Source organism: Coptis chinensis, chromosome 1 (assembly GCF_015680905.1).
Source record: "Coptis chinensis isolate HL-2020 chromosome 1, ASM1568090v1, whole genome shotgun sequence".
NCBI classification, from domain to species: Eukaryota; Viridiplantae; Streptophyta; class Magnoliopsida; order Ranunculales; family Ranunculaceae; genus Coptis; species Coptis chinensis.
This window is the reverse complement of record NC_141456.1, coordinates 6,242,936-6,267,103: the sequence shown is the minus strand read 5'-3', so window position 1 is coordinate 6,267,103 and position 24,168 is coordinate 6,242,936. Positions and strand designations below refer to the sequence as shown.

The following is a 24,168-nucleotide window of genomic DNA, read 5'->3' as shown; positions in this document are numbered from 1 at the left end:
GCATACGAGTTTGTTATTGGCGATTAGAATCAGGGCCGCTTCCTATAATGTTATAAGTCTATATAATATTATATAAGTCTTATATAGACTTATAATGTTATTTATATATAACAATATTATACATAATGTATAATATTATATAGACTTATAAAAGATTAACATTGAAAATAAAAAATTACATTGTTTTATTTTTATTTTTTTTAAAGTTTTTTATTGATTTAATGAGTTTTTAAAATAATTAGGATAAACATAAAAGCTGACCACAAGTCCTCTTTTTGAATTTGTGTTTTTTGTTTGTTTTTTTTTTTTTTTGGTTAGGTCTGACCGTTTGTTTAAGAATTGAGAGTGACATACCATTATAACATTATATATAAATATAGACTTATAAAAGATTGACATTGAAAATAAAAAATTAATTTGTTTTGTTTTTTTGTTTTTTTTTGTTTTTTATGTGGAAATTTTATTGATATTGATAATGATAATGAGTTTTACAAATAATTAGGCGCCACAAGTCCTTTATGAAATTGTGTTTTTTTTGTTTTTTTTTAACTTTTTTTTTTATTGAGGTCTGACTAAGAATTGAGAGTGAAAGAAAGGAAAGAGAGCATACAAATTTGTTATTGGCGATTAGAATCAGGGCCGGCTCGACCCAACTTGTGGCCTAAGGCAGAAGCTCAAAACGTGGCCTTCGTTAACTATAAAAAAAACTCTACAAAGTGAAAGTTATTAATTGAAATAAAGAATAAAAGTATTTTTTTTAGGAATATACTAGCTGTAAACCAAATATTTAAGAAGATTATGTTCACTTGAGAGTCCTATCTTTGGGTTCATAATGTGAGTAAATTAAGACCTATTTTTAAGGAAGTTTTTGGTGATTTTGTGAAGTTATAGGAGATTACGAGGCCTTCCTTAAGTGAGGCCTTAGGTGGTTGCCTTTTTGGCCTTAATGATGAGTCGGCACTTATTAGAATTATACAAACTGACCGGTTGGACTTGGGCCTTTAGCTATTTGTTTTAGTCTCATCAACCCATAAAAAATTTGTTTTAGTCGGCACTTAATGTGTGTAGCTGCTAAAGTGAGGTTTAAAGAGAACTAACAAAATTTATTGTGAAAGCAAATAGTGCGGTGATGAACTGAATGACAATTGTTGGCTATGATGGCTAGATTGTGCCGAAAATATCAATTTCTAATATAATCACCTTGCCATTAGGTTTTAGGAAATGCACTATTTTAACTCTTTCCTGAAAAAATAAAAAATAAAATGGTCGTATTTTGATATTAACTAACACTCTAAATACTCTACTAGTCTACTTACAAAAAAACATTTCTCATACTCTCGTTCTTTCATGAAAATCAGTGTGTCATCAAAAATCGTCTCTCAGTGAAAAAGAAAAGGACTGCTGGACTTATCAGCTACCATTAAGCCCAAACATAAATGGGCTCTAGACTGTAAACTTTCGAGCCCCGGGGCCGTGAGAAAGTTGCGTAAGGACAAAAATACGTATCGAACATTTCGCGTATAACTGACTGAAAAAAATAGTGGAGGCAACCAACTCTGGTTTGCAGAAGGCAAGTGGAGAAACCATCCATCCCCTCAATTGTTTATACTTGTGGAAGACAATTGTTTAAACCCTCCATCACCTTTGTTATACATTTAATATTCACTATTTATACAAGAAGAGAGATATAGGCATGGGATGCAAGCAGCCCAAGGAACGAGTAGCGTTCGTGCTGATTGATGGATTGGGCGATGTGTCGTTACCGAGATTTGGGTATCGTACTCCTCTGCAAGTTGCCAAGACACCCAATTTGGATGCCATTGCTTCAGCTGGAGTAAATGGACTTATGGATCCTGTTGAGGCAGGGTTGGCTTGTGGGAGTGACACAGCTCATCTCTCTTTATTGGGGTATGATCCAAGAGTCTATTATCGAGGTCGAGGTGCATTTGAATCGATGGGTGCTGGCTTGGCAATGTCCCCAGGAGATATTGCATTCAAGGTAGTTTTAGCTAATGTAGAAAATGCTTTAACTTCATTTGTAGGCGATCTTTTGTTAAATATTCTTGAATTTATTTTCGTTAAGGCGTGATATTTAACAAGTCTTACCATTTATCCATTTCAGCATTCTGTACATTATTCTTGGGATTCAATATGCAAAAAGCAATATCTTTGATAGAGTTATGGATAATTAAGTAGCATGAAGTTGCATTGTTGTTTTGTATTAAATATTCAAATAACTGGACTGCTTCTAAGTAATTAGCTTGTTTCGGATAATTGATTGAATAGCTTGTTGGTGCTGAAAGTACTATGTATATGCATAGACTTCACTCTATTAATATGGTTTGGGCATTCCATGACTTACTCTTCCCTTGGCTTCTGCCTGAAGGTGAATTTTTCATACTTGGTTTCTCTATACCGGAATCCTATGACAAGTTTGTCAATGCAAGTTTTTGTTGATTTCTTCATATAATGTTCATATAATGACCTATCACTATCTTTAGTCGAACTTTGCAACATGGGACGACAAAACTGGAATTGTTACTAGCAGAAGGGCTGACAGGCACTTTGAGGAAGAAGGTCCTATCTTCTGTGCAGCATTGGATGGAATGAAGCTGCCATCTTATCCGGGATATGAAGTTAGAGTCAGGTGCAAATTCTTTGTAAATTAATTTTGAAGTAACATTAAAGGCGAATCGGAGCTGATTACAATTTTAAGTTAAAGTAGATTTACCAGCAGTTACTTTTTATTGAAGTACTGAAATTGATTATGCTCTTTTGTAAAGATATCTGCATGTAGTCTGTTGCTTGAGATAATTTGAGGGCATTATTTATTTATGTTGGATACATTGCTATACTGATTTGTCTTTGAAGAGGATAAACATTTATTTCGTACATCTTTGAAGAATGTAATCTTCGTCAGAAGTTTATGCTCTGAAGTTTGAAACCGTATGTTTTCCACTTTTCCATCAGATATGCCACAGAGCACAGATGTGGAGTGGTTGTAAAAGGGCCAAAGTTGAGTGGAAATATATCAGGAACAGATCCGTTGAAGGACAACCGCTTACTTTTGAAAGTTGAACCTCTGGATGATACTGATGAAGCAAAGCATACTGCTGCAGTTGTCAATGAAGTATCCAAGGAAATCTCACAAATTCTTGTCTCTCACCCGTTGAATGCAAAGCGTGCTGCAGAAGGGAAGACAATTGCTAACGTTGTCCTTTTACGTGGTTGTGGTATAATGATCGAGGTTAATTTTCTGGTGTATTATGCTATATCTTCTCTTTCTCTTATATTTACACTTTTTGAGGAAACAGAAGTATTTCGTATGTTTGTCACATAAGACTTTACTCTACCTGGCCCCTTTTATTGTGTATTGCAGCAGTGGTTTACCGAATTTCGAAGTGTGAGCCTCTCTTAATTAGTCATTTTTATTTGCTCAGGTTCCTCCATTTGAAAAGAAGCATGGGTTATGGCCTTGTATGGTAGCTCCCACCAAAATTATAGCAGGCTTGGGTTTGTCACTTGGCCTTGATATCCTAGAAGCTCCTGGTGCAACTGGAGACTATCGAACCCTTCTAACTTCCAAAGCAATTGCTATAGCTAAAGCACTCTCAGCTCCAGTCCAACCATGTCCTCTTGTTTTTGTGCCAGGAGAGGAAGATCACAAACCTGGGCGAGTTGATGGCTATGACTTTGGGTTCCTCCACATTAAGGTCGTAACATACAAAGTTTCAGTATTTTATTAGCTTCTTCATTGTCACAATGCTTAGGTATCTCTCAAATGCTGGGGGTAAAGATCCCATTTTCCAAATTTTTGTTCATTTCTCCATACACAAGTTATGTTTTCTCAACTCCACAAGTGTAAACCTGTACTATTTTGTTGTCATAGGCAATAGATGATGTGGGTCATGATAAGGCGAGCATCTTTAAAGTAAAAGGATTGGAAGCTGTTGATCAAGCAATAGGACAGTTGGCCAGGCTCCTGTGGGAAGCAGAGTCAACAGGAAATTTCCGATATTCATTATGCATCACAGGAGACCACTCTACTCCTGTAGAATATGGAGATCACAGCTTTGAACCAGTCCCATTTGCACTATGCCGGTTACAAAACTTTGTGAATGCCGTGGGAGGGGAGGCCATTGTTATGGGGACCTCTCTTGAGCCTTTTCCTCTTCCAAAAGTGGAGCCTGATGAAGATTTACGAGAACTGAAGGTCGAAGAGCAGATAAGTAAAACAGGCAGAGGTTTTAGCGGTGATTCAGTCCGTGAATTTAGCGAGATAGCAGCGGCAAGGGGGTGCCTTGGGCGATTTCCTGGGGGTGAAATGATGGGAATCATCAAAACATTCCTTAAACTGAACATATGAGCAATTTCAGTAAGGAATGGTCCCGGGAGCCCCTTTTCTTTTCTCATATATTTGTAAGAATAAACTATATGTTCATTTCCAACAATGGTGCTAACATAAAAACATAATAACTCAGTGCAACGTGAATGAAGAATTTCTGTTTTCGTATGATCCATGTCAACTTTGCAACTCTTTTATTTGATTTGATTTTTCTATTTGGGGTTAAATTCTTTTAAGTCAATGTTGCAGCAACGCACTGAAAGTGCTTATAAGATTGAAGTACAAATTGGACTGAGAAGTCGGTTATAACAACTTAGCAAGGTACTCTTCTGGTTACTGTTTGTCAATGACAAACGAGTTTGGGATAGATGGAGAGGGTGGCCAATAGCCACAAAAGTGGAAGATGTGATACAAAAGAAGATATAGATAGATCACTCGTCTGGATCTCATGATAAAGATCATGAGACGTCTACTTGCAGGTTGTAAGGGTCTGTTATGAGGTAGTGTTCCCCCACTACGGGAATTACCACGGCTTATGGTCTTCAATGAAGATTCATGGACCTCATGCAAGTCACCCAGTTCACATGAAAACTGACACCGTCATTAGTCTTCTACTCTTCTTTGGATGTTCAGACATGGATGTTGACATGGTTGGCTTTTGAAGTTCAAATAAAAATAATCTAAAAAAGCAAACCAGATTCCGAATCTAAAGGACCCTTATTGCCCAATAAAAATGTGACAAAAACAAACAACCTCAAAATGATCTGATTCAACGTACACATTTTATATACAAGTATGCTCCACGCCAGTGATTTTACCATAAGGAACATTACAGTAACACGAAATAAAACTGTGACCATTATATTGGTGAACTTAAATGTCGTGACCACAGTAGTTGTGGAGTCTTCGGCAACCTCCTCGAACTCAATAAGAGCAAATAGAAGGCCGAGAACACTTTAGGACTGCAGTGCCAACTGACAACCAATTCACCATTAAATTGCTTTCTTGAGCCATCTTGGCAGTGTCAAAGAATCCTTCATCCCGAGCCTTGATAAAATTACAGCATAAAGTATGTGTAGCAAGAATACAAAGAATCCACAATTGAGAAAAAGCTGTTTCAATGAAGGACACATTTTAGTTTCTGCCAAGCACAACGCAGCAGAAGTAAAATCGGAACAATAAAACAACTAGAAGAATACCAGTGTGCCAAATATTGTATAAATTGTATTCATCGATGGAACTGCATTTACACCTATGGCTGTGAGCAAATAAGTGAGAGAAGCATGGATGTTTATGGTGATCTGCAAATCTAACAGAAGGATTCAGAAACCAAGTTGCAAAGACAAGATTAGTTTCAACAAGATCTCACAGGTATATCCCTTACCAGAGCAAGTATATTTTCTCTTATTAGGAACGATGATATTAGGACATACCCTACTGCGCCCATTGCTCGAACCTGCATGAATTAAATCTACACTCATCAGAAATGCATATATAATGTGCAATTGAAAAATGTCACAGAAAAAGGTCTGAGGAGTCGGGATTTAGAAACAGGCAATACAGCTGTGCACATGGCAATTGAAAGACCCCAATTAGCTCCCAACCTGAGAAGATGAACAAGCACAAAAATCACCAAGTTGTTATTCTATAGAGGTTGTGATTTTTTGAGGTATAACAAAAAGGCAGAAGAAGGTGAGAAAAGAAGAACAGAAGAAAGAGATGGAGAAGGAATTGCATGCCAAAGCATTACTTCTGAACCTATGTGAAAATCCGGTATGGAGGGTGAGGATTTAAAAGTATATTTGTTTAATACCTCCATGAAGAGCCCATGGAAAGACCAACTAATCCATGCATAAGCTGTCCAATAAAACCAACAGATAAGACATAATTCAGTTATTTTAACAAGTGAAGGAATACCATTTACCTTGAATGCACAACTCACATTATACAACAAAAAAGGTCACATTTCAAGAAAAGAGAGGTAATGCACTAATAAATCATTTATTGCAGAAAATAAAAAATAAAAAAGGATTTCTTGAAGTGCAAGAGTGAAGAATACTCTAATATGAACAAGTGCAAGTGCAGGAGTGAATTTCCAAAGAATTCTCACCAGATATGTAGATGCTTTCACTGGACCAGACAAAATAAACAATAACATGGCAGTGGCTACCTGAAAAGGAGGACAGGCTTATTTGAGTTTATGCCTAATTTTGTCAGTCCTGAAATATCCATTCAAATACAGCTTAACCTAGATTAACGGAAAAAAAAAAAATACAGCCTAACCTCAAATCATCGTAAAAGTTTAGTAAAAAGCAAAGAGATCAGAGGGAGCCAAACCATAGTTTTTCTACCAGCTGCTAGACCCCATCTCATTGAGGATATAACTATAGGAAATGCAAAGAACCAACCAAAATAGTTCTGCAAAAAACCAGAGTTGCCTCAGTATAATAATTAACAATGAAAACATAGTGTAGTCGGATAGATATGGTTCAATGCATTCTTTCATAAGGGTGACGCACTTGTCCAAGCCACATCTGCATTATGACTTGGGTGCGTATTTCATTATTTTCTTTTCTTAATTCCAAGATAGATAATCATCAGCTTCTATCACATATTATGCGTTTTTCTTCTGAAATAACCTTTGTTTTCATGCTAGTGAAATCTAGTACACGCTGAATCTTACCCTCCATACCCAAGTCGATTCCAACACTAGTTCGTGTCTAACACTCTGGATACCACATATTAATAAAGCCACTATTTCCTTCATTGAGAAAGATGATATAACTAAGTTAAACTATGGTTACTGAACCATTATGAAACCAGAAGAGATCATGCATTTAGCATTATGAGTAAATAATTCTCTTTGCCCTAAACTTGAATTACAATAACTAAGTTAAACTATGGTTACTTCCAGTGTCGGTACTCGGTATGACAATAGGCCAATTTTCCAACCCTGTAGTGTCCATCGACATATGCCTATTATCAGCCATCAAAATTCTGATTATCATTTTGTCCTAATGCTGTTATACCTCTAACTTGGAACAAAAACAGTATACCCTATCTTTCTAATAAACTTCCAACAACTTGCCATTCATTTACACTTCAATATCAACTCATACCAATTGAGTAATAATAGGCTGTATAGTAAAATTCTCCTAAACAAAATTCTACAACACTTATTAAAACAAAGAAGAAAAATTTGAGACTAACCTCAATAGAAAGAGAATTGCTTAAAAAATAAGCAAGTCCAGAGACAGCAGCAAACATGGAACACTCAACCAACCTTAGAGTCTTCTTGTAAACAGGTCCATCAGTAGCTAAGTCTTCATAGTCTCTCAAAAGATCAATACTTTCTACTTCACTAGCCCACATTGAACCTTCACTCTTACTAACATTGGTTCTATGGTTATGGAAATTGAACTTAGAGACTGATATTGAGAAAGAAGAAGTGGATAAAGAGATGGCATGGTGAAAGAGAGATGAGTTTGGGGTTCTGGGTGAAGAGAGAAGGGAATGAAGAGTGGTAAGCTTGTAATTGTTGAGACAGTGAGGGGTAAGTTTGAGAAGATTCATAGATATTGAGAAACAATGAAGGAGTGGAGAAGAGATAACGGTTTTAACGGTTTTAATTTAGTTCTGTTTTTTAGCGGCGGACCGACCCAGTCCGGCCCACTAGTACATGGTTCACTATTGGGCCGGATGCAAACTTAATGGGTGTATGTAACTGGGAAGCCCAAAGAATTGCCCCAATATTTATGGATGTCTCCCAATGTTTAAGGTTAAGTCCAATAATGTGGCAAAACACCAAATATCACGAAAAATCTAATCCAATGGTGCGTCAAAACGCTAACCCACCAATACTATCGGTATAAATTTACCTATTTATAGCGCCAGTTTTAACGAGATAGCGTCAAGTCTACACGCCAGTATGAGTGGCGGGTAGAATAAATCTATCCCACACGCTACACTGTATGGCGGGCCATTGATACTGGCGACTGTCAAAAAAACATTGGTTTTGGAAACGCTAACCCAAACGCCACTGTACTATTATGGTTTGGTGGGATAGCGCACCAAACCAATGGACTTAGAGCATCTTTAGCAGTGATATCAACCTAGCATCAAACACCAAATTCTCAACTTTGGTGTTTTTTCAATTTCAGGAGAACTACATGTTGATGAAAACACCAAAAAAACACCAAACCAAACACCAAATCGACCAATATTTGGTTCCAGGTTTGGTATTGTATCAAATCACTCATGCGGTTTTGCCAACACCGCGTGGGCTTAGGCTGCTAAATGGACTTCTATGGCGCGGTTTTGGCAAAACCGCGTGGGCTTGGGCTTCAATGGGCGTGGTTTTGCCAAAACCGCGTGCGTTTTTTCTGAAAATTAGAACTGTGGTGCATAGAACTTGAAAAATTATGAGTTGTGCATAGAAGTTAAGAAATTAACAATTGTGCAATTGAAGAAATTAAGAATTGTAATTCAAAATCGAAAAAATTAAAGAAATTAAAACCTATGATTATGATTATTAAAATCTATGATTATGATATAATCATATAATATCCAAAATAATTCAAAACCTATCATATTACATCAAATTTATTTAGCTCTCTTCTTACTTTTACCACTCAATCCCTATCCTCTCTCTATTTGGGCGTTCGGCCGCGCTCCTCTAAGTTCCTAATCTGAGGCCGATGATCTTCTCCCGCGGAGGTTAACTACTTGACTGAAGTTCCTCATATCCCTCGATGTTCTTTGCGTGTACACTTGCTGCATATCCTCATCACGCTTTCGAAGTCTCCTCTCGTCATATCGTCTGTTGAGATTGTTGATATATGTCCGAGAATATGCCTCATCTCTTTCTTGGCTATAATGATACAGGCGCCCTCATCCCATCAAACATAAGAACCGGTTCTCATATCTTTCCCGAACCTCACCTAAAAATCCAAGAAAATACAATGTGAGTACATATTATATATATAATGAAGAAGATAAATAAAACAATTAAACTCACCATGGTATCTTGATTAATATCGCGGCTCTAACTTCGTAGAAACAAGTATGAGACACCTCGGGGAATGGAAATATAAGTACTCCCCATCGAGTCCACATACGGCAAACATCCGAGGATTACTTGGCGGATTACCAGAGATATGATATATGCATTCGAGAGGTTGTGGGTTGTAAAATGTATGGGCGGATGAGGAATACGTAGCTCACGCCTCATCCCTTCCAGGCCCACAAACTTCGAAGTTCTTGCTAGCGACTAACGGGGAGGCAACAATGGACCCATGGAACCGCGGTTCCACCATCTATATCTTGACCCGCCAGATGCGCTTCAACAACAAAAGAAGACGATGTCGGCCAAGGACCACCAACGGCATGAACTTCATGAACTTGAATTCTACCCCACGACTTTGCATCACTAACATCCGCATGGGAGCATATGGAACTCCATAACGTCCGGTCATACGCCTCCAACATCCGCCGCCACGATACCAAACCCCGATCCGCGTCGCGGCAAAACAACTTTGTGACGTGACAACACACAAGCATGCTGTACAACTGGATCGTCAAAGGTAGTAGACAAACGCCAAGGTCTCCACTCAATAGATGACAATGATCTAATATCAATCTGAGCACGAGCCATACAGATATTATTCCTAATCTGCCCTCTGTTACGAGTCAAGTGAGTCTCTGACCAACTAGCAAATCTAGGGCGAGTATCAACAATCATGTCTATGTTAGGACAAAGACATCGAAGGTATTCATAAAACCAAATCTCTAAAAGTCATGTGAATCCTGCAATCTGAGGACTTCTACTTCCGAATGTCTGTGAAGCTTTATCTAACACCGATATCAATGTGGCATATACTGAGCTACCCATGTCATAATCTCTCATAGTATGCAAATCAGATACATAAACATAATATCCCAGTCGTACCGTAGAATGACAATTGGGAAACAAAACATGCCCAATAAAAAACATCAAAAAAGCCATAACATACTGATCAACACCCTCACTACCCGGTAGAACAGTCAAAGCTAACTCCGCTCGTGTATCAGGATGCAAGAGGGGTTCCATATATGCAGTCTTAATATGAGATAGCTTAATTCCAGAAGAATCATAAGCATCCGCACCCAAACGAGGAAAACTCATAAGCATAATATCCATATTCTCATAATTTGTATGAAAAGGTATCGGTTGGCCTATACCGATACTCAGCCCAGAAATCATAGTGAAGTCTAGTGGTGTAAACCCTAACTCCACACAAGAAAAATGAAATGTATGAGTTCTACTCCACCATCTTTCTACTAAAGCTATGACCACTGCCCAATCAGCCTTCTCATAATCCGTATCAATCAAAATATCCAAAAGTGTATACAAAATACTATCTCTAATATGTACAAACTTATCCAAACTCCTAATAACCTTCTACCACTCTCTAACACCAAGTAAAGCCGATCTAACTCGGTAGTCAACAACATACTGATATTATAAAAAAAAAATGCGTATAAGATAAATAATTAATTGGTCAAACTCAACTAATTAATATTCAAAATATTTAATCAAAACTAATTAATTACGAGTATTATTAGCCATCGTATCAGATCACGTGTAGAAGACACAACTTCCATATCAAGTGCTTCTCCAGTGCAAATTACCAATCGAAGTCGTTCATCCGATACTCCAAAGACATAGGGATGTCTATCGGTACGGTAGCGACATCCTCGGGTTCTTCCCAATCGTCTTCTCCCCACCGTATTCTACTTCTTCAGGTTCTTCTCTCTCATTGCCAATGTCGTCTGTGTACTGCCAATCATCACCGTCGAAAGGTTCAAAATGATCCATATCAAATTTTAAGAGTTTAGGTAGGTTTTTTTTTTTTTTTTTAACTAAGGAGAGGGTTTTATAATTGTGAGAAGAGGTGAAAATGACTGAACCGCGCGGCTTTGGAGCTGTTTATATAGAAATAGCACGCGGTATTCTGAACACCGCGCGGTTTTGCCAAAATCGTGTGGGCTTGGGCCTGTCAGTTGGGCTTTAGTGGCACGTTTTTGGCAAAATCGCGTAGTTGTTTGGTGTTTTTTTGATGTTGCTCCTAAAATTACTTGGTGTTTTTTTGGTTTGGTATTTTTTTGGTTCAAAATTTTAGTGTTTTTTTGGTTGCTTTGCTAAAGATGCTATTAGGCTAAGAATGTGTGCTAGATAGATACAATCAATTGGAAATTTGGAAACACATGATATTCAATGCGATCCCTAATTCCCTATCACGTGTCGGAAACATGTCTTCTGTGTCTCAATGTTTATTTAATCTTAGGTTTGATGCTTAAAAGGAGTTTTTAACTTGTATAGTCATCATGTTTCATGTTTCCTCATACCCAAGACACTGCGCTAAGGATAACCTTAAATAGTTTTCCAGGACCACCCCTTCCCAGATATGTTTGCTAGTATATATGAGGGCTAGAAATTCACGAAAACTGGATGCTGTGATGCACGACTCTTATGGGAAACTCAATCTATTGAGGGTTGTCTGCTAAGGAGACCACAATGATGAATCTATGCCTTTTAAAGTTTTAATTCCTATTGCATGCGTTGAGCCGTTGATGCCCATTTAACAACTCAAGATGCACCTAAAGCGTGCAACGGTGCGTGAAATTTACCCATTACACCCACACACGCGTGACATTCTTTTGATCGTAGTCTTAATAGTAGATACTAGGATATACCAGGAGCTGAATGGATTTTGTGATGCCCACAATTACAAACATGCTCACCTGAATTAATCATATTTTAATTAAGTATGGTTATGACTTCTGATTAGCTGTGAATTAGTCCCTAATTGAGTAGCTTGTATTAAAGTCATGTACCACACTAACACGAAACATGTTGTTGGATCCTGAAGCCTGAGTAAGCGATCAGATCCAAGTTCCCATCAAGCATATGACATAATCAAGGAATTAAAGGAAGCCAAATAAGAGAGTCAGAACAGCACGTGTAACCCAATCTACAAGAAAAGGACCTAACATTCTTCCGTGATACAAGTAGTATACAACTCACTTACTTATTATGGATGTCTGTTTCACTTCACTGTCATGTAGACGTGTTGTCTAGCGCTAATGGGCTTCAGAGTTCAGACATCGCTTTCACAGGAGAATGAAACGGGATTACAGATTTAGGAGAGTGGAGCATTTTTTATAACAAAATTTCCAGAAAATTAAAAAAGACTATCAAATGCATTTATTTTGGGTGATTTTGGACACACCTATAAAAATACTCCCAAAATTTTAAAATAAATAAATAAAATTATTTAAGATATATTTAGTGATTTAGATTCCTAAATTATCCTTTCTTTTATTAAATATATCCAAACAAGTATTTATCCTTCCAGCAAACACAAATCTTTAGCACTTATTTTTATTTTATTTTTCTGTCACATTTTTTGCCCTTACCAAAAGGAATTAGAAAAAGTAAAATTGTAGAATTTGGGAAAACAAAGAAGTCTTCCTCTTCCTTCACTTATCAGCCATTAATGCATTTTTTTTTCTTTCTCATTTTTCGCTTGAGAAATTTCCAATTGGATATATTTCTACTAAACTCCTTTAACCCTTCTACAATTATAAATAAAAAGTAATTGCAATAAAAAAAAATCGAAATTGAAACAATTTCTAGAAAAGGAAAAAGACAATTTATTTTTTGGGCATTCTTTTATTTTTATTAGAAGTTCTATTATAGTGCAGTGTGCTGTAGTAACACTGTAACACAAAGATTCTTCATCCTTCCAAAGTATTACTTTCACATTTTTTTATTTGTTGTTTCTTTTTAGAATAAGTTTTTTTTGTTTTTTCTCTTTTTTTATCCCTATTGAAAATACCCTAAATTAATTTGGGAGATATTAAATGGATTGAAGCGGTTATTGGGATATGGCAAAAACTTAGTTAGTCATACGGGAGTATTTTTATGGGTGTGTCCAAGATCACCCTTTATTTTAATTATAAAATGTGATACTTTGAATTTTAGCAATATTTTAGCAGAATCTATTAAGCCAAAAAAGTGTGAGCTCTAAAATTGTAAAACACACCACTATTGATGCCTAACAAGAATTCTGGCAAGAGTTATGTCATATACTCATACTGTCATGAATGCTATCATCGCCTTGGGGATTGATAGAGAATATGAATATCTTTCTTTCGCCATAAAAAGGATGCATATTAGACTCTTAGGTAGGCTCTTAGCTGCAGCTGGTAGCCTGGAATGTTAGATCCGCAAGAAAAGACAAGAGCATATTTCGAGGATAAAAGGGCTATGCGATAGGTTTAATTTTACACTCTATAGACGTGCAGTAATAAATAAGGCAAGGAATGCTTGGCCATTTAAAGAGTACACAGACCGGTTAGATCCAGATGAAGATCAAAATGTATGTTGGTGGATTTTTACTACATAGTACATACACATGTTTAGATCCATTACTCTGCTTCTAGAACATGTCATTTTGCAATTCTAAATCAAATGGCTAGAAACACACCACTGAAAAATAATTGGCTCTGCACAGATCATCAAAGGCAGGTCTAAATATAATTACACATACTTTTGGGGCGTGACATCAAAACTTTTTATGTCTAGGGTACATCAAACACAATGTATTACCTGCTGACACTGGTGTATAGTGTATGACAGTATGAGTGTATCACTCTTTGATCAATCATGCATTGCTTTTCGATTTGGAAACGTAAAGTTGACGCTCTCTTTCCTCGGTCATTTTCTCTCTGTACATTTTAATTTCTACATTCATCACAATTTGCAAAGTGTTGTATTTGTCTATTTGACTTCTCACATCAAATAGTCCCACTTGATGTTTTTTCTCTTCATCTCTCTTTCTCAATGTTAACACTCCCATGATGTTACTTCACCATGTCCAAGTCAATATTCCCAAAGGAAGCATGAAACCAACCTTACTAAAATCTGAAAAATCTCTCCCTATACCCAAGTTCCCCAGCACACACAATCTCATTTGGTTAACAAAAGCATAGGAGAGAAAGAGAAGCCATGAAAGATAGAGGCAAAGCTGTAGCTGTTTCTAGCAGCAGTAATTGGTTTTCAGATTACTACTCTTCATCAGAACTTCCATGTAAAAAACATCCATTTTCATCTTCAGTTGGAATATGTGCTTACTGTCTCAAAGATAGATTGATCAAGCTAGTTTGTTCTGATTGTGGAGAACAAAGACTTTCTTCTTGCTCCTGTTCCGATATCTCCACTTCATACCCCAATTCCTCCAGTGTGGTTGATATAGGTAGTGTTGGTAGGATCTCATTTCTCATTGAGAATGACAAGGATGGCTTTCGACATTCACATTCCCATTCAAGTATTAAGTCCAAGTCAGAGAACAGATCAGAATCAACTGTTCTTTTAAAAAGGAGCAGTAGTACTAGCACCTCTGTTGATGTCAAGAGAGGTAGCTTTTGGAAGTTTGGGAGGTTATTTAGGAAGAAAAGAGGAGTGATAGAGAATAATGTTGATGGGGTGGATGAGAAAAGTGAGATGTGGGATTTGGAAAGCATGGGTGTTTCTAGGTCCAGATCTGTTTGTGGTTTCAGGGGTGGTTTTGATGACTCTGAAGGCAATATTACTCTCTCAACTGGCAGACCCTCTGTTCTTAAAAAGGATGGACATGCAGATTCAGAGAAGAAGAAGAGTGGTGGAAAGATTGATAGACTGTTCCAATCAGAAGATGTTTTTGGTTGTGTAAAGAGAGATGGACCTTCAATGGTATCAGAAAATGGCTCCAAGAGTATCAGAAAAGGTGGTTTAATTGAGTTTGATGGGAGTTTCAGTGTTGATGAGGATCCAGGTTTTATTGATCTAAAGCTTGGTTTATCATCAGAATCAAAGCCTGAATTCTCCTGTCTTAAAAATGATAACTTCTTAAAAAGTGCCTCAAGTTTCATTACAAGAGATGGTAATTTATCAGGAGATGAATCTCAATCATTTGATTACTTCAGGGAGGGAATGCTTGGTAATGGAACGTCATGTAGAATTACAGTAAATAATAATGAGATAAAGAAGTGCAAGAAAAGCTTCAAGGTGTGGAAATGGATTGTCAAACATCACTCTTCAACAGCTGGAAGACCTTCATGGCAGAAAGATGAACATGATTACAAAATCTGAATTCAATTGGAGTCTCCCGAGTCTAGAAAAAAGTATGGTACCAGTGTCATTGATCCAGTCATCCAGTGCATCTCTTTCCAGAGCTTTAGTTTAGTTTTTTTCGTTTCAAAGCACTTATAGTCCTTGTAGCTTAATGCCCTAATTCCTTCACTTCTTTTTGGACTCTGTTGCTCTATAATGAATGTAAATTGAAGATCTATACTCCGTTCTCTTCTTTTTTTGAGGAAGATTTCCAACGGTTAGAAGAAAATGACGATTTAGTGCCTTTCCAGGGAATGGTCTCGTATTTGATGGATTGCTTATTTGCTTTCTGTTGCTACTATTCCGGGGAACAACTGCCCACCCCTTTTTACTGCAATCTTTGTGTAGTGCACGTTGCTGAACGACCAAACATTCGTGTTGGGAAACAATACAGAATTAGGAAATAAAAAAAAAAATTGGACGACATGCCTCTTATTCCTGAGGAGCGCTTATAACATTGTATCTGACAAACAACCAAATGCTTTTCCATCAAAAGTCAAATGTTTTATCGACAAAACAGCTTAAATTTAATTGGGATGCACATACCGATCTGCTTATTCCTGACGGAAATTATAGCAGTGCATATGAAGACAGCCAACCACGTACAATACATCTCAAATGTCTATTGGTTTATTAACAAAAATTAGCATACATTAGTCAATATTAAGCTACCTGTTTGATAACATTTGACTGCGATGGCCAGCAGCAGTGACGGCATTCATTAGAATCCCACGAAATCCCCCCTTTTCCAACTCGTGAATCCCAGCAATAGTAGTACCCCCGGGTGATGCAACATCATCTTTCAGTTGCCCGGGATGCTTTCCTGAGTTGATGGCCATAGATGCTGCTCCCAAAACCTGTCAAGGAGCAGTAACAGCAAATAAGTAGCCTTCAAACTCATTTTTTCTTTATAATCTAGGAAAAGAAGATAATAGTTTTAACACTTAAAGAGTCCTTAAGGTTTGCAGTTTTCACTCACTGTCTGAGAAGCTAGACCCAATGCAAGGTCTCGGGGAAGACCTGCAGCAACTCCTCCATCGGCCAAAGCATCTATTGCCAGATATATATATGCAGGGCCACTACCACTGAAAGTAATGGATCATGCACTTGATTAGTTATAACATAATATTCGTCAAACAACCACATAAAAACATGAGGTAAATGCATTTTTGAACAACAAAGAATAGACATCCATCCTGCTTCCATGATATTAAATATGCCAAAAACTTTACATACCTTAAGCCTGTGACGGCATCAAGATATTTTTCATCAGCTCTCCATATCTTTCCAATTGCTCCAAACAGACTAGAAATAAGATCAGCATCTTTCTCGCTTGCAGATTCGCCCATGCTGATCACTAAAAAGAATACTAGCATATCAGGGGTTCATAGTGGCCACGTATTGCACACCAAAATGTACGTCAACATCAAGATTCACACCCATTCCCCCATGTCCAGTTTCAAATTTAATGTAATAGTATTTTTTTATTTTATTTTTTGATAAACAATGTAGGGTTAACTAGTATTACCCCCCACTAGATGGGAAATTAGGGTCTCCCCCTAAACACACGGTCAACTTGGTTTGACCGTTAACTTTCAAGTCAAACAATTGAAAATTACACAAATGCCCTCATTGTTTTCAAAAAGAAAATATTCAATTTTAATTAGGTGGGGGAATTTATGTCATTTTCAGTTGTTTGACTTGAAAGTTAACGGTCAGACCAAGTTGACAGTGTGTTTAGGGGGGAGACCCTAATTTCCCATCTAGTGGGGGGGAAATCTTAATTGGCTCATCTAGTGTGGGGGTAACACTAGTTCACCCAACAATGTAATAGTATTTTTCAAGAGCATATTGGGTAGATAACTGTATCACCTGAATATAAGTTTAAACTATCAGTAATTATATGCTGGTAGACGATTACTTATAAAAAATAACTAATCAACAGCACTGAAATGATTCTAATGGTCCAATGGTAATATCTTAGAATCATATTAAGTTCCCTAGTTTTTCTTCTACTCCCATTGAATGAATGTGAGTTCAAATGCATGAATTGTAGATCCTCATAACACTTATAAACCACAGCATTACAGACCAAGAGCCTAATAGCATAGAGCATACAACCTCTGACCTAGTTCTACAAGCTTACATAAAATGGTGAGTGGAAAGGCCAGAAGCAACTGTGAAGAATGAAGAAAACTTAATGGGTCAGTGGGAAACCCGTTGCAATGCCCAAGGAGTTGCAAAGGATTGGACAAAGTAGTGCAAGGACAGTATTAATTCTTATCTTAATTAAGGCTACCAACGTGATGGACACTATGTTGTTGTTGAAGTATATTTCATCTATCCACGAAGCATATTAGAGCATGAAATCAATTAGTTCTCTAGTTTTCAGCTTGACTACATCAGGTACATCCTTTTACATAAAAAAGCATCATGAAACTTTTTTTCCTCCTATCTGATTTCTTTCAATGAATCTTAGTCAGAGACCCTACATTTTAATGAAACTTGGGATTATTAACACAAGGAACAAATGGACTTCAATAACAACAGGGGTGATACCTGTTGCAGCGTGACCAACAGCTGCAGGAGTATTTGGCACCACCCTTATTAGACGACCATGACCCGCCCAATTCTGCGAAAATAGATATCCTACTGGAGTTAGGCATCAGCACACTTAATTAAAGATGACATGGTGCACAAATATAGAGTCTATAACAAACTTGTAGATATTTCAATGGTATTCCAGCAGCAACAGACACTAAAAGTTTGTCTTCTGTTAGTAAAGGCTTCAACTGCAAAACCACTTCCCCAACTGCAAAACAGTAAACAAAGAAATTATAAATGGTAACATGAATCGAAAATAACAATGCCATAACAAAGAAAAACGATTGAGAAGTGGGAAATTACTAATTTGGGGCTTCACCGAGAAAATGATGACGTCACTGTCTTCCACTACCTGTTGATTGGTGTCATAGAGTTGAACACCAAAAGATGAGAAAGCATCTCTACGATTAGAACCTTTATGAGCAGTTCGAATTCGAGTAGCAGGTAAAATGCCTGATTTAACAACTCCTTTAGCTATACTTTCTGCCATTTTACCAGCCCCAATAAAACCTAATTTGAATGTTTCAGTTTGAATTGACATTGGAGATGACGTTGCCATTTCTAGGGGTTTGAGTTTCTGACCTAATTAGGGGAAGTATGGCAGTTAGGTTTTTGGAAGAAATATTTACCGATATTTAGGCTGAAATTTTTTATTTATCGTGTCCAAAAGTGTCGAAATTCCAACTAATTGATGATGGTCAATTTGAGATATGTGCTGGTCTGCAACAGTGCAACTCATAGTTATGGTGACATTTGTTTGATATTTTTTGCTGCCTAATACATCCATTCAAAAAGGGTAATCTTAAATACACTCTCCATTTCTAAGATGGCACTCTCCAACCCGGAATTTGTTATTACATTTGTGTCCCAACTTAAAACCCATGTTTTCTAAGAGGGCACTCCCCATCAAAAATAGTGGTAACCTCCTATTGCCCTTAACTAACTAATTTGTTTGTCGCAACTCTATACATTATCAAAATACACTCTTTTTCTCCAATTATCTACATCCAATTCAATTTTTCTTGACTCAACTCAACTCAATTTTCCTTGACTCAACTCAACTCAATTTTTCTCTACTTCTCAACTCTCAATACCTCTATATTTTAACTCTCAAATGAAGTATGTATCATTATCCAACTCTCAAATGAACGATTTATCGCAATACAAATACCCACATCTCAATGTCGAATAAATTGAAGATTATATGATGTTAGAAGAATCAATTTGTCACGCCCCGAGACCCAACACACATCCCGAGGACGTGGAATGAATCTCGAGGCAGACATCAATTCCGATTCTACCGAAATTTCGGCAGAGTTTCCTTTGTTTGATCGATGTTCGTAAACCCTGAAAACCTGTCATAAACCTGTCATAACCCTGGACACTTCATAATACCCTTCCAACAACCATATATATACAACCCAACCTTCTAAACAACATCACATCCCATCCACCAACTATGTAAGTGTAACTGCTACTTAAATATATCAAATTTTACATCAAAATGAGCGGAGCTCTATATATATACAACAAAAGAAGGAACTATCTCTATACATCCAAAGAAAAGAGCTATGCTCATTATCTACAGCAAAAGAATAACCTAGATTATCTATATACGTGACCCAAAATGTAAACTTGACTCGCTCTCGTCAAGCATAAGGAAATCCTCCCAAATCAACATACCGTCATCACTTGGGGTTTAAAAACCCTCCTCATGGCCCGCTCGTCACGAAATGTTAAGTAGGATGAGCAAACAACTATGCCCAAAGAGAAACTCACATAACCAATAAATAGCTACTTATAGAAAACATTTAAAACATGCGGGGTTTCTATAATAGTATTCAAATATTGTGACTATGTATATATACCTCACTAACTAGCATAAATCATATCGGCATGCTTCATTGATATACAAAATATAGTTTTCACAATCGATATACAACTAAGGGTCACGTGCATCCTATTAGAATGGTGAGGGTACGACGGTACTTTTCCCAGATCCAGGCAATCTCGGTTCAAGATTTCCATTAAGTGTGAACCATGCACCGTTGTTTTCCTCGATTTTACCGGGGGAGCTGAAATGCCGTTGTTGTTTAAGATGCACAAAATCCCCAAAGCTTTTAGGGCTCAGGTGGGCCCTGTGACCACCGACCCCCATACGGGTTTTCACCTAACTTACGGTGGTCAACCGTTCGACGACCGCAGATCGCCAGATCCCGACACATCCGTGAGTGGACTAAACTCTCACTCTCGCGTCTAAACCTCATCGAGGTAACATGTAACCCCACACAAGCTAATCACCATACAAATGACATAATTACAAAGCATGGTTATCTAGAAAAGTAGAAAAGGAATTCCCGGACTACATCCGGTGATGCATCCCTTTAAAGGTGGCCCACCACCTCGAAAGGTGTACACCACATTGGAATCCTAGAAATGAACCATTCTCCTCCTCCGAAATCGACCAGCCCTTCTTTATAGAATTCACAGTTCCTTTTCTAAATCTCCTCGTGATAAACATAGTAATATCTATATATATATACTCGTATTACCGATTATTTTCAAATACTCTAGTTACATATCTAGTTTTTCTTTTAAAACTGTTGATTATATAGGTGTGAGTTCCTGGATTTCCCATCCTCGAGTAGAACACCCTATGACTCCCAAACGGGCCAGTCATAGTAAATAACAACCGATGATTCCCAAACGGCGAATCATCGTAAATAACAACACCCATTCCGGGAAAAATCCAGAACCTCGCGCCTAATTACAAACAACCGGGTAATTCTTACCCGCATTTCAAAATCCATCTTTACGTCTCCTTCTCGAGACAAGAGACGAACCTTTCCCAAAACCGGTTTTCACTTTTTAACAAAGAAACAATCCCTCGCTACCCCGATTTTACAAAAACCCATTTCACACCGAAAAGCTATCTATATATATAGTTTATAGCGAGGAAATACAATGCAAAACATGAATATCATATATACATGCATGGTTGATACACAAACTATCTATTTCCAATTTAAGCAATTCAAATCATGCATGAAAATAAGCAGACTATATATTGGGATGTAGGTTCCTACCTTAGCAAGCTCCTTCTCCTCAAGCCCCCTTAACCCAATCGAACCAGCTTAACCGAATCCAACTCCTATAAATCATATAAGCCCAATCGTAAATCTATTAGAACCCGAAGAAGACAATTAATACTTCCTTTCAACATAAGTCGAGAGAAATAATTACTCGTTGATTATATTAAACACTAAAGTAATTATTAACGTACTACCTTTCTAGTTACGAAAAGTTTTGTTCTAGACTGCTATAGGCCACCACAAACCGTTCTGAGAATCACCGACAGTTCTTTGTCGAGCGATCGACTCTGAGCCATTCCCAGTTCTTACATATATTTTCTCAGTAACTTAACCCCTTTAGATGCTTCGTATTCACTCTCCTCCCATCCCACAACATTTCCATTTGTAATAAGATCCCAATCCAATTCCAAATTTCCACTACAACCCATTCCACCCTCTTCGGTTCATAGCAAATCTAATTACAATTACTGTCGAGTTTCTTATCAATCGTGCATTACTGAGTCAAATCCTAAACAAGTTTAGACTAACATAACTTTTCTAAATTAAAGTGAATATAGTAACTCTTACCGAGTCAGCAAGCGAAACTCGATCCTAGCTTGCTGTTCCACCAAAATCGCTCACTTTGTCTCCTCCCACAACTGCTGTCGACCTAACAACCACCCAATTTCAATCATCCTTCATCCATACAACCAAATAGAACGAAATCGAGTTCAAATTATTTGATTGAGGCGAAACTAACTCACCTCTTATCTCGATTTCGCTTCGGTATGCTCGACTTCACTTCTACTCAATCTCACTCTTTGCGAAAATACTACACCCCGTCCAATACTTCCATCAATACATCCCCAACTATCGACGTCGAGTTCAAACTAGTTGTTTGGAGCGGTTAAACTCACCCGGCAGCGGCGGTACGACGCAAATCCAATAATTTTTTTGAATTCCCACGCTTGGTTGAGTGTTGTTAAGGTTTGGGCGTGAGGAATTGAGGTTGAATCGATGGAATTTTTGCTTATTCGTGTTTCTCTCTCTTAGGTTTAAAGGATTGAGAAAATTGGGGAAGATGGGTGCGATTTGGGTTGTTTTCGCGATTTCGTTTGGTGCGATTTTTGTTTTACTAAGATTGGGGTGACGAATTATAGGTTTGGATTACTGAAATTGGGAAGAATTAAGTTTCTCTCTCTTAGGTTTTAGTAATAGCGAATTGGGGAAGAAGAGAATTGAGTCTGCTTGCGATTTTTCGGTTTTCAGCGATTTTCGGTTTTTTTTTTTTCTCTAGTTGGGCCGATATATTTAGGCCCAAGCCCAATACATTAAGCTTAAGGTCCTAATCAACGCTAACCCCCACTAATTCGACTTAGCGTCTTGATTATTTTTCGGCCTATCCCGCTAAATTTAATCTGCTATATTCTATCTCACCTCAGGCTATGACAATAACCCACTCATGCGTGTAAAACTTTCGCTTCGTGCCGACGCGGAAAAGCCGCTAACCGACATTTTTGCCAAATTTCCGCCTATAGTCGCTTACCTAACGTGCCTTATGAGTCGGAGTTAAGTTTCATCCAGTTACGTACGTTTGAAACATAAACCCGACGACCAATTTACATAAATGACCCTAGATTTGATATGAAATTTACACAATTACCCTTAATAATAATTTAGGACTTTACACAATTGAACATGAAAAATAAATAAATTGGAGATTAATGTAATTGAAATTGCCTAATGGAATTGAAACTAAATGAATTATGATAGTTTGAATGTTAGATTTCAAAATAAATTTTGTGTAATCTTGATGTATGTGCTATTTTGATGAACGGTAACACATTGTCGTAAAATACCATAAATTACGGTAACGGGTTGCTGAAACATAACCATAAATTACAGTGTCGGGTTACCATTTACCAAGTAAAGATACAACAAATAGACACCAAAAATTCTTAAACCATTCGGTATCTTGTTGTTGTGTTGTCAAATTCCAATATTTATATATTTCATCATTTATTTGATAATAATTTGATTATTAATTAGCATATTTTAACTTATTTGTAGTTGTTTTAGGTGATAACTTAGTTCCCACAAGTAGAAAACATTTAGGTTATAATTTTTTATTTTTGAATTGGTAGCAATTGTACATGTCTCTAGGGTTTGAACAAATATAGTTCTAACTAGACTTTGAATCTAACATCTAAATTTTTACCAACAAATTAAAATTGAATTATATAATATAATTTAAACCCATTCTCCAATCTATAATAAAACATTTAAGTTATAATTTTTTTATTTCGGAAAAAGTTTGAATTAGTACAGTTCTAACTATACTTTAAATCTAATATATAAATTTTTACTTACATATTAAAATTGGATTAGACGATATAACTATTTAAATTAACCCGTTATCCAATCTATAATAAAACGTTTGGGTTGTAATTTTTTATTTCAGAATTAGTAGCAACTTTACTTATGTTTAGGATTTAAGGTTTGAAACAAAGATGCAGTTCTAACTAAAGGTGGCAATGGGTCGTGATGCGTGTTGGGTCGGGTTAGGTGTTGTGTCATATCTGGGTCACGTGTTAGGAGAGCAAACCCAAATCCGACCCAACTATTAATCGTCGTCGAGTTTGTTAAACCCAAACCCAACCCGCCTATATAACAAGGTTACCCAACAGGTGACCAGCTAAATAACGGGTCAATTTCAAATCAGTTTCGATCGGATTCACGACAACCTATATGCAAAATATTTAGTATTTCACGATTTTATTTATCATATATATATATATATATATATATATATATATATATATATATATATATATATATATATATATATATATATTATCAAAATCATTTATAATTCAATTACATATCAATGAAAATTGAATAACGAAACATATATTTATCGAATGAATCAATATGACGGCTAATCCTTCTCATTT

General features: G+C 36.9%; 4 protein-coding genes across 4 annotated transcripts; 2 read left to right on the top strand and 2 right to left on the bottom strand.

The window, feature by feature from the left end:
• The first annotated feature begins 1,373 nt into the window (after positions 1 to 1,373).
• Positions 1,374 to 4,513, top strand: LOC147521681 (uncharacterized). Its single transcript, XM_086580622.1, has 5 exons — positions 1,374 to 1,999; positions 2,502 to 2,647; positions 2,971 to 3,247; positions 3,441 to 3,713; positions 3,890 to 4,513. Exons 1-5 carry the CDS (start codon positions 1,694 to 1,696, stop codon positions 4,364 to 4,366), a joined length of 1,479 nt encoding a protein of 492 aa, XP_086436748.1. The 5' UTR covers positions 1,374 to 1,693; the 3' UTR covers positions 4,367 to 4,513.
• Positions 4,514 to 5,043: 530 nt separating this feature from the next.
• LOC147521680 (uncharacterized) lies at positions 5,044 to 7,946 on the bottom strand. Its single transcript, XM_086580537.1, has 8 exons — positions 7,556 to 7,946; positions 6,683 to 6,763; positions 6,456 to 6,515; positions 6,159 to 6,202; positions 5,907 to 5,949; positions 5,730 to 5,801; positions 5,545 to 5,646; positions 5,044 to 5,457 (listed from the first exon to the last, which is right to left on the bottom strand). The coding sequence occupies exons 1-8, from the start codon at positions 7,916 to 7,918 to the stop codon at positions 5,338 to 5,340; spliced, it is 885 nt and encodes a 294-aa protein (XP_086436663.1). The 5' UTR covers positions 7,919 to 7,946; the 3' UTR covers positions 5,044 to 5,337.
• A 6,261-nt stretch (positions 7,947 to 14,207) lies between these two features.
• On the top strand, positions 14,208 to 15,791 carry LOC147521679 (uncharacterized). The gene has a single exon (XM_086580366.1). The coding sequence runs from the start codon at positions 14,397 to 14,399 to the stop codon at positions 15,516 to 15,518; it is 1,122 nt and encodes a 373-aa protein (XP_086436492.1). The 5' UTR covers positions 14,208 to 14,396; the 3' UTR covers positions 15,519 to 15,791.
• A 153-nt stretch (positions 15,792 to 15,944) lies between these two features.
• Positions 15,945 to 18,742, bottom strand: LOC147521678 (pyrroline-5-carboxylate reductase-like). The gene is made up of 6 exons (XM_086580441.1): positions 18,447 to 18,742; positions 18,260 to 18,351; positions 18,099 to 18,171; positions 16,776 to 16,896; positions 16,519 to 16,624; positions 15,945 to 16,396 (listed from the first exon to the last, which is right to left on the bottom strand). The coding sequence occupies exons 1-6, from the start codon at positions 18,700 to 18,702 to the stop codon at positions 16,208 to 16,210; spliced, it is 837 nt and encodes a 278-aa protein (XP_086436567.1). The 5' UTR covers positions 18,703 to 18,742; the 3' UTR covers positions 15,945 to 16,207.
• Between the last annotated feature and the right edge of the window lie 5,426 nt (positions 18,743 to 24,168).

Excerpts from the sequence above, each read along its gene's own strand:
- LOC147521681 (XM_086580622.1), top strand. The coding sequence starts at position 1,694 with ATGGGATGCAAGCAGCCCAAGGAACGAGTAGCGTTCGTGCTGATTGAT. Across the intron at positions 2,000-2,501 it reads CAGGAGATATTGCATTCAAG|TCGAACTTTGCAACATGGGA; the intron begins GTAGTTTTAGCT and ends CACTATCTTTAG. Across the intron at positions 3,714-3,889 it reads TTGGGTTCCTCCACATTAAG|GCAATAGATGATGTGGGTCA; the intron begins GTCGTAACATAC and ends TTGTTGTCATAG.
- LOC147521680 (XM_086580537.1), bottom strand. The coding sequence starts at position 7,918 with ATGAATCTTCTCAAACTTACCCCTCACTGTCTCAACAATTACAAGCTT. Across the intron at positions 6,516-6,682 it reads CAGCTGGTAGAAAAACTATG|GTAGCCACTGCCATGTTATT; the intron begins GTTTGGCTCCCT and ends CCTCCTTTTCAG. Across the intron at positions 5,458-5,544 it reads ATACAATATTTGGCACACTG|CTTTTTCTCAATTGTGGATT; the intron begins GTATTCTTCTAG and ends TCATTGAAACAG.
- LOC147521679 (XM_086580366.1), top strand. The coding sequence starts at position 14,397 with ATGAAAGATAGAGGCAAAGCTGTAGCTGTTTCTAGCAGCAGTAATTGG.
- LOC147521678 (XM_086580441.1), bottom strand. The coding sequence starts at position 18,702 with ATGGCAACGTCATCTCCAATGTCAATTCAAACTGAAACATTCAAATTA. Across the intron at positions 18,352-18,446 it reads CTCGGTGAAGCCCCAAATTA|TTGGGGAAGTGGTTTTGCAG; the intron begins GTAATTTCCCAC and ends ACTGTTTTGCAG. Across the intron at positions 16,625-16,775 it reads GATGCCGTCACAGGCTTAAG|TGGTAGTGGCCCTGCATATA; the intron begins GTATGTAAAGTT and ends CATTACTTTCAG.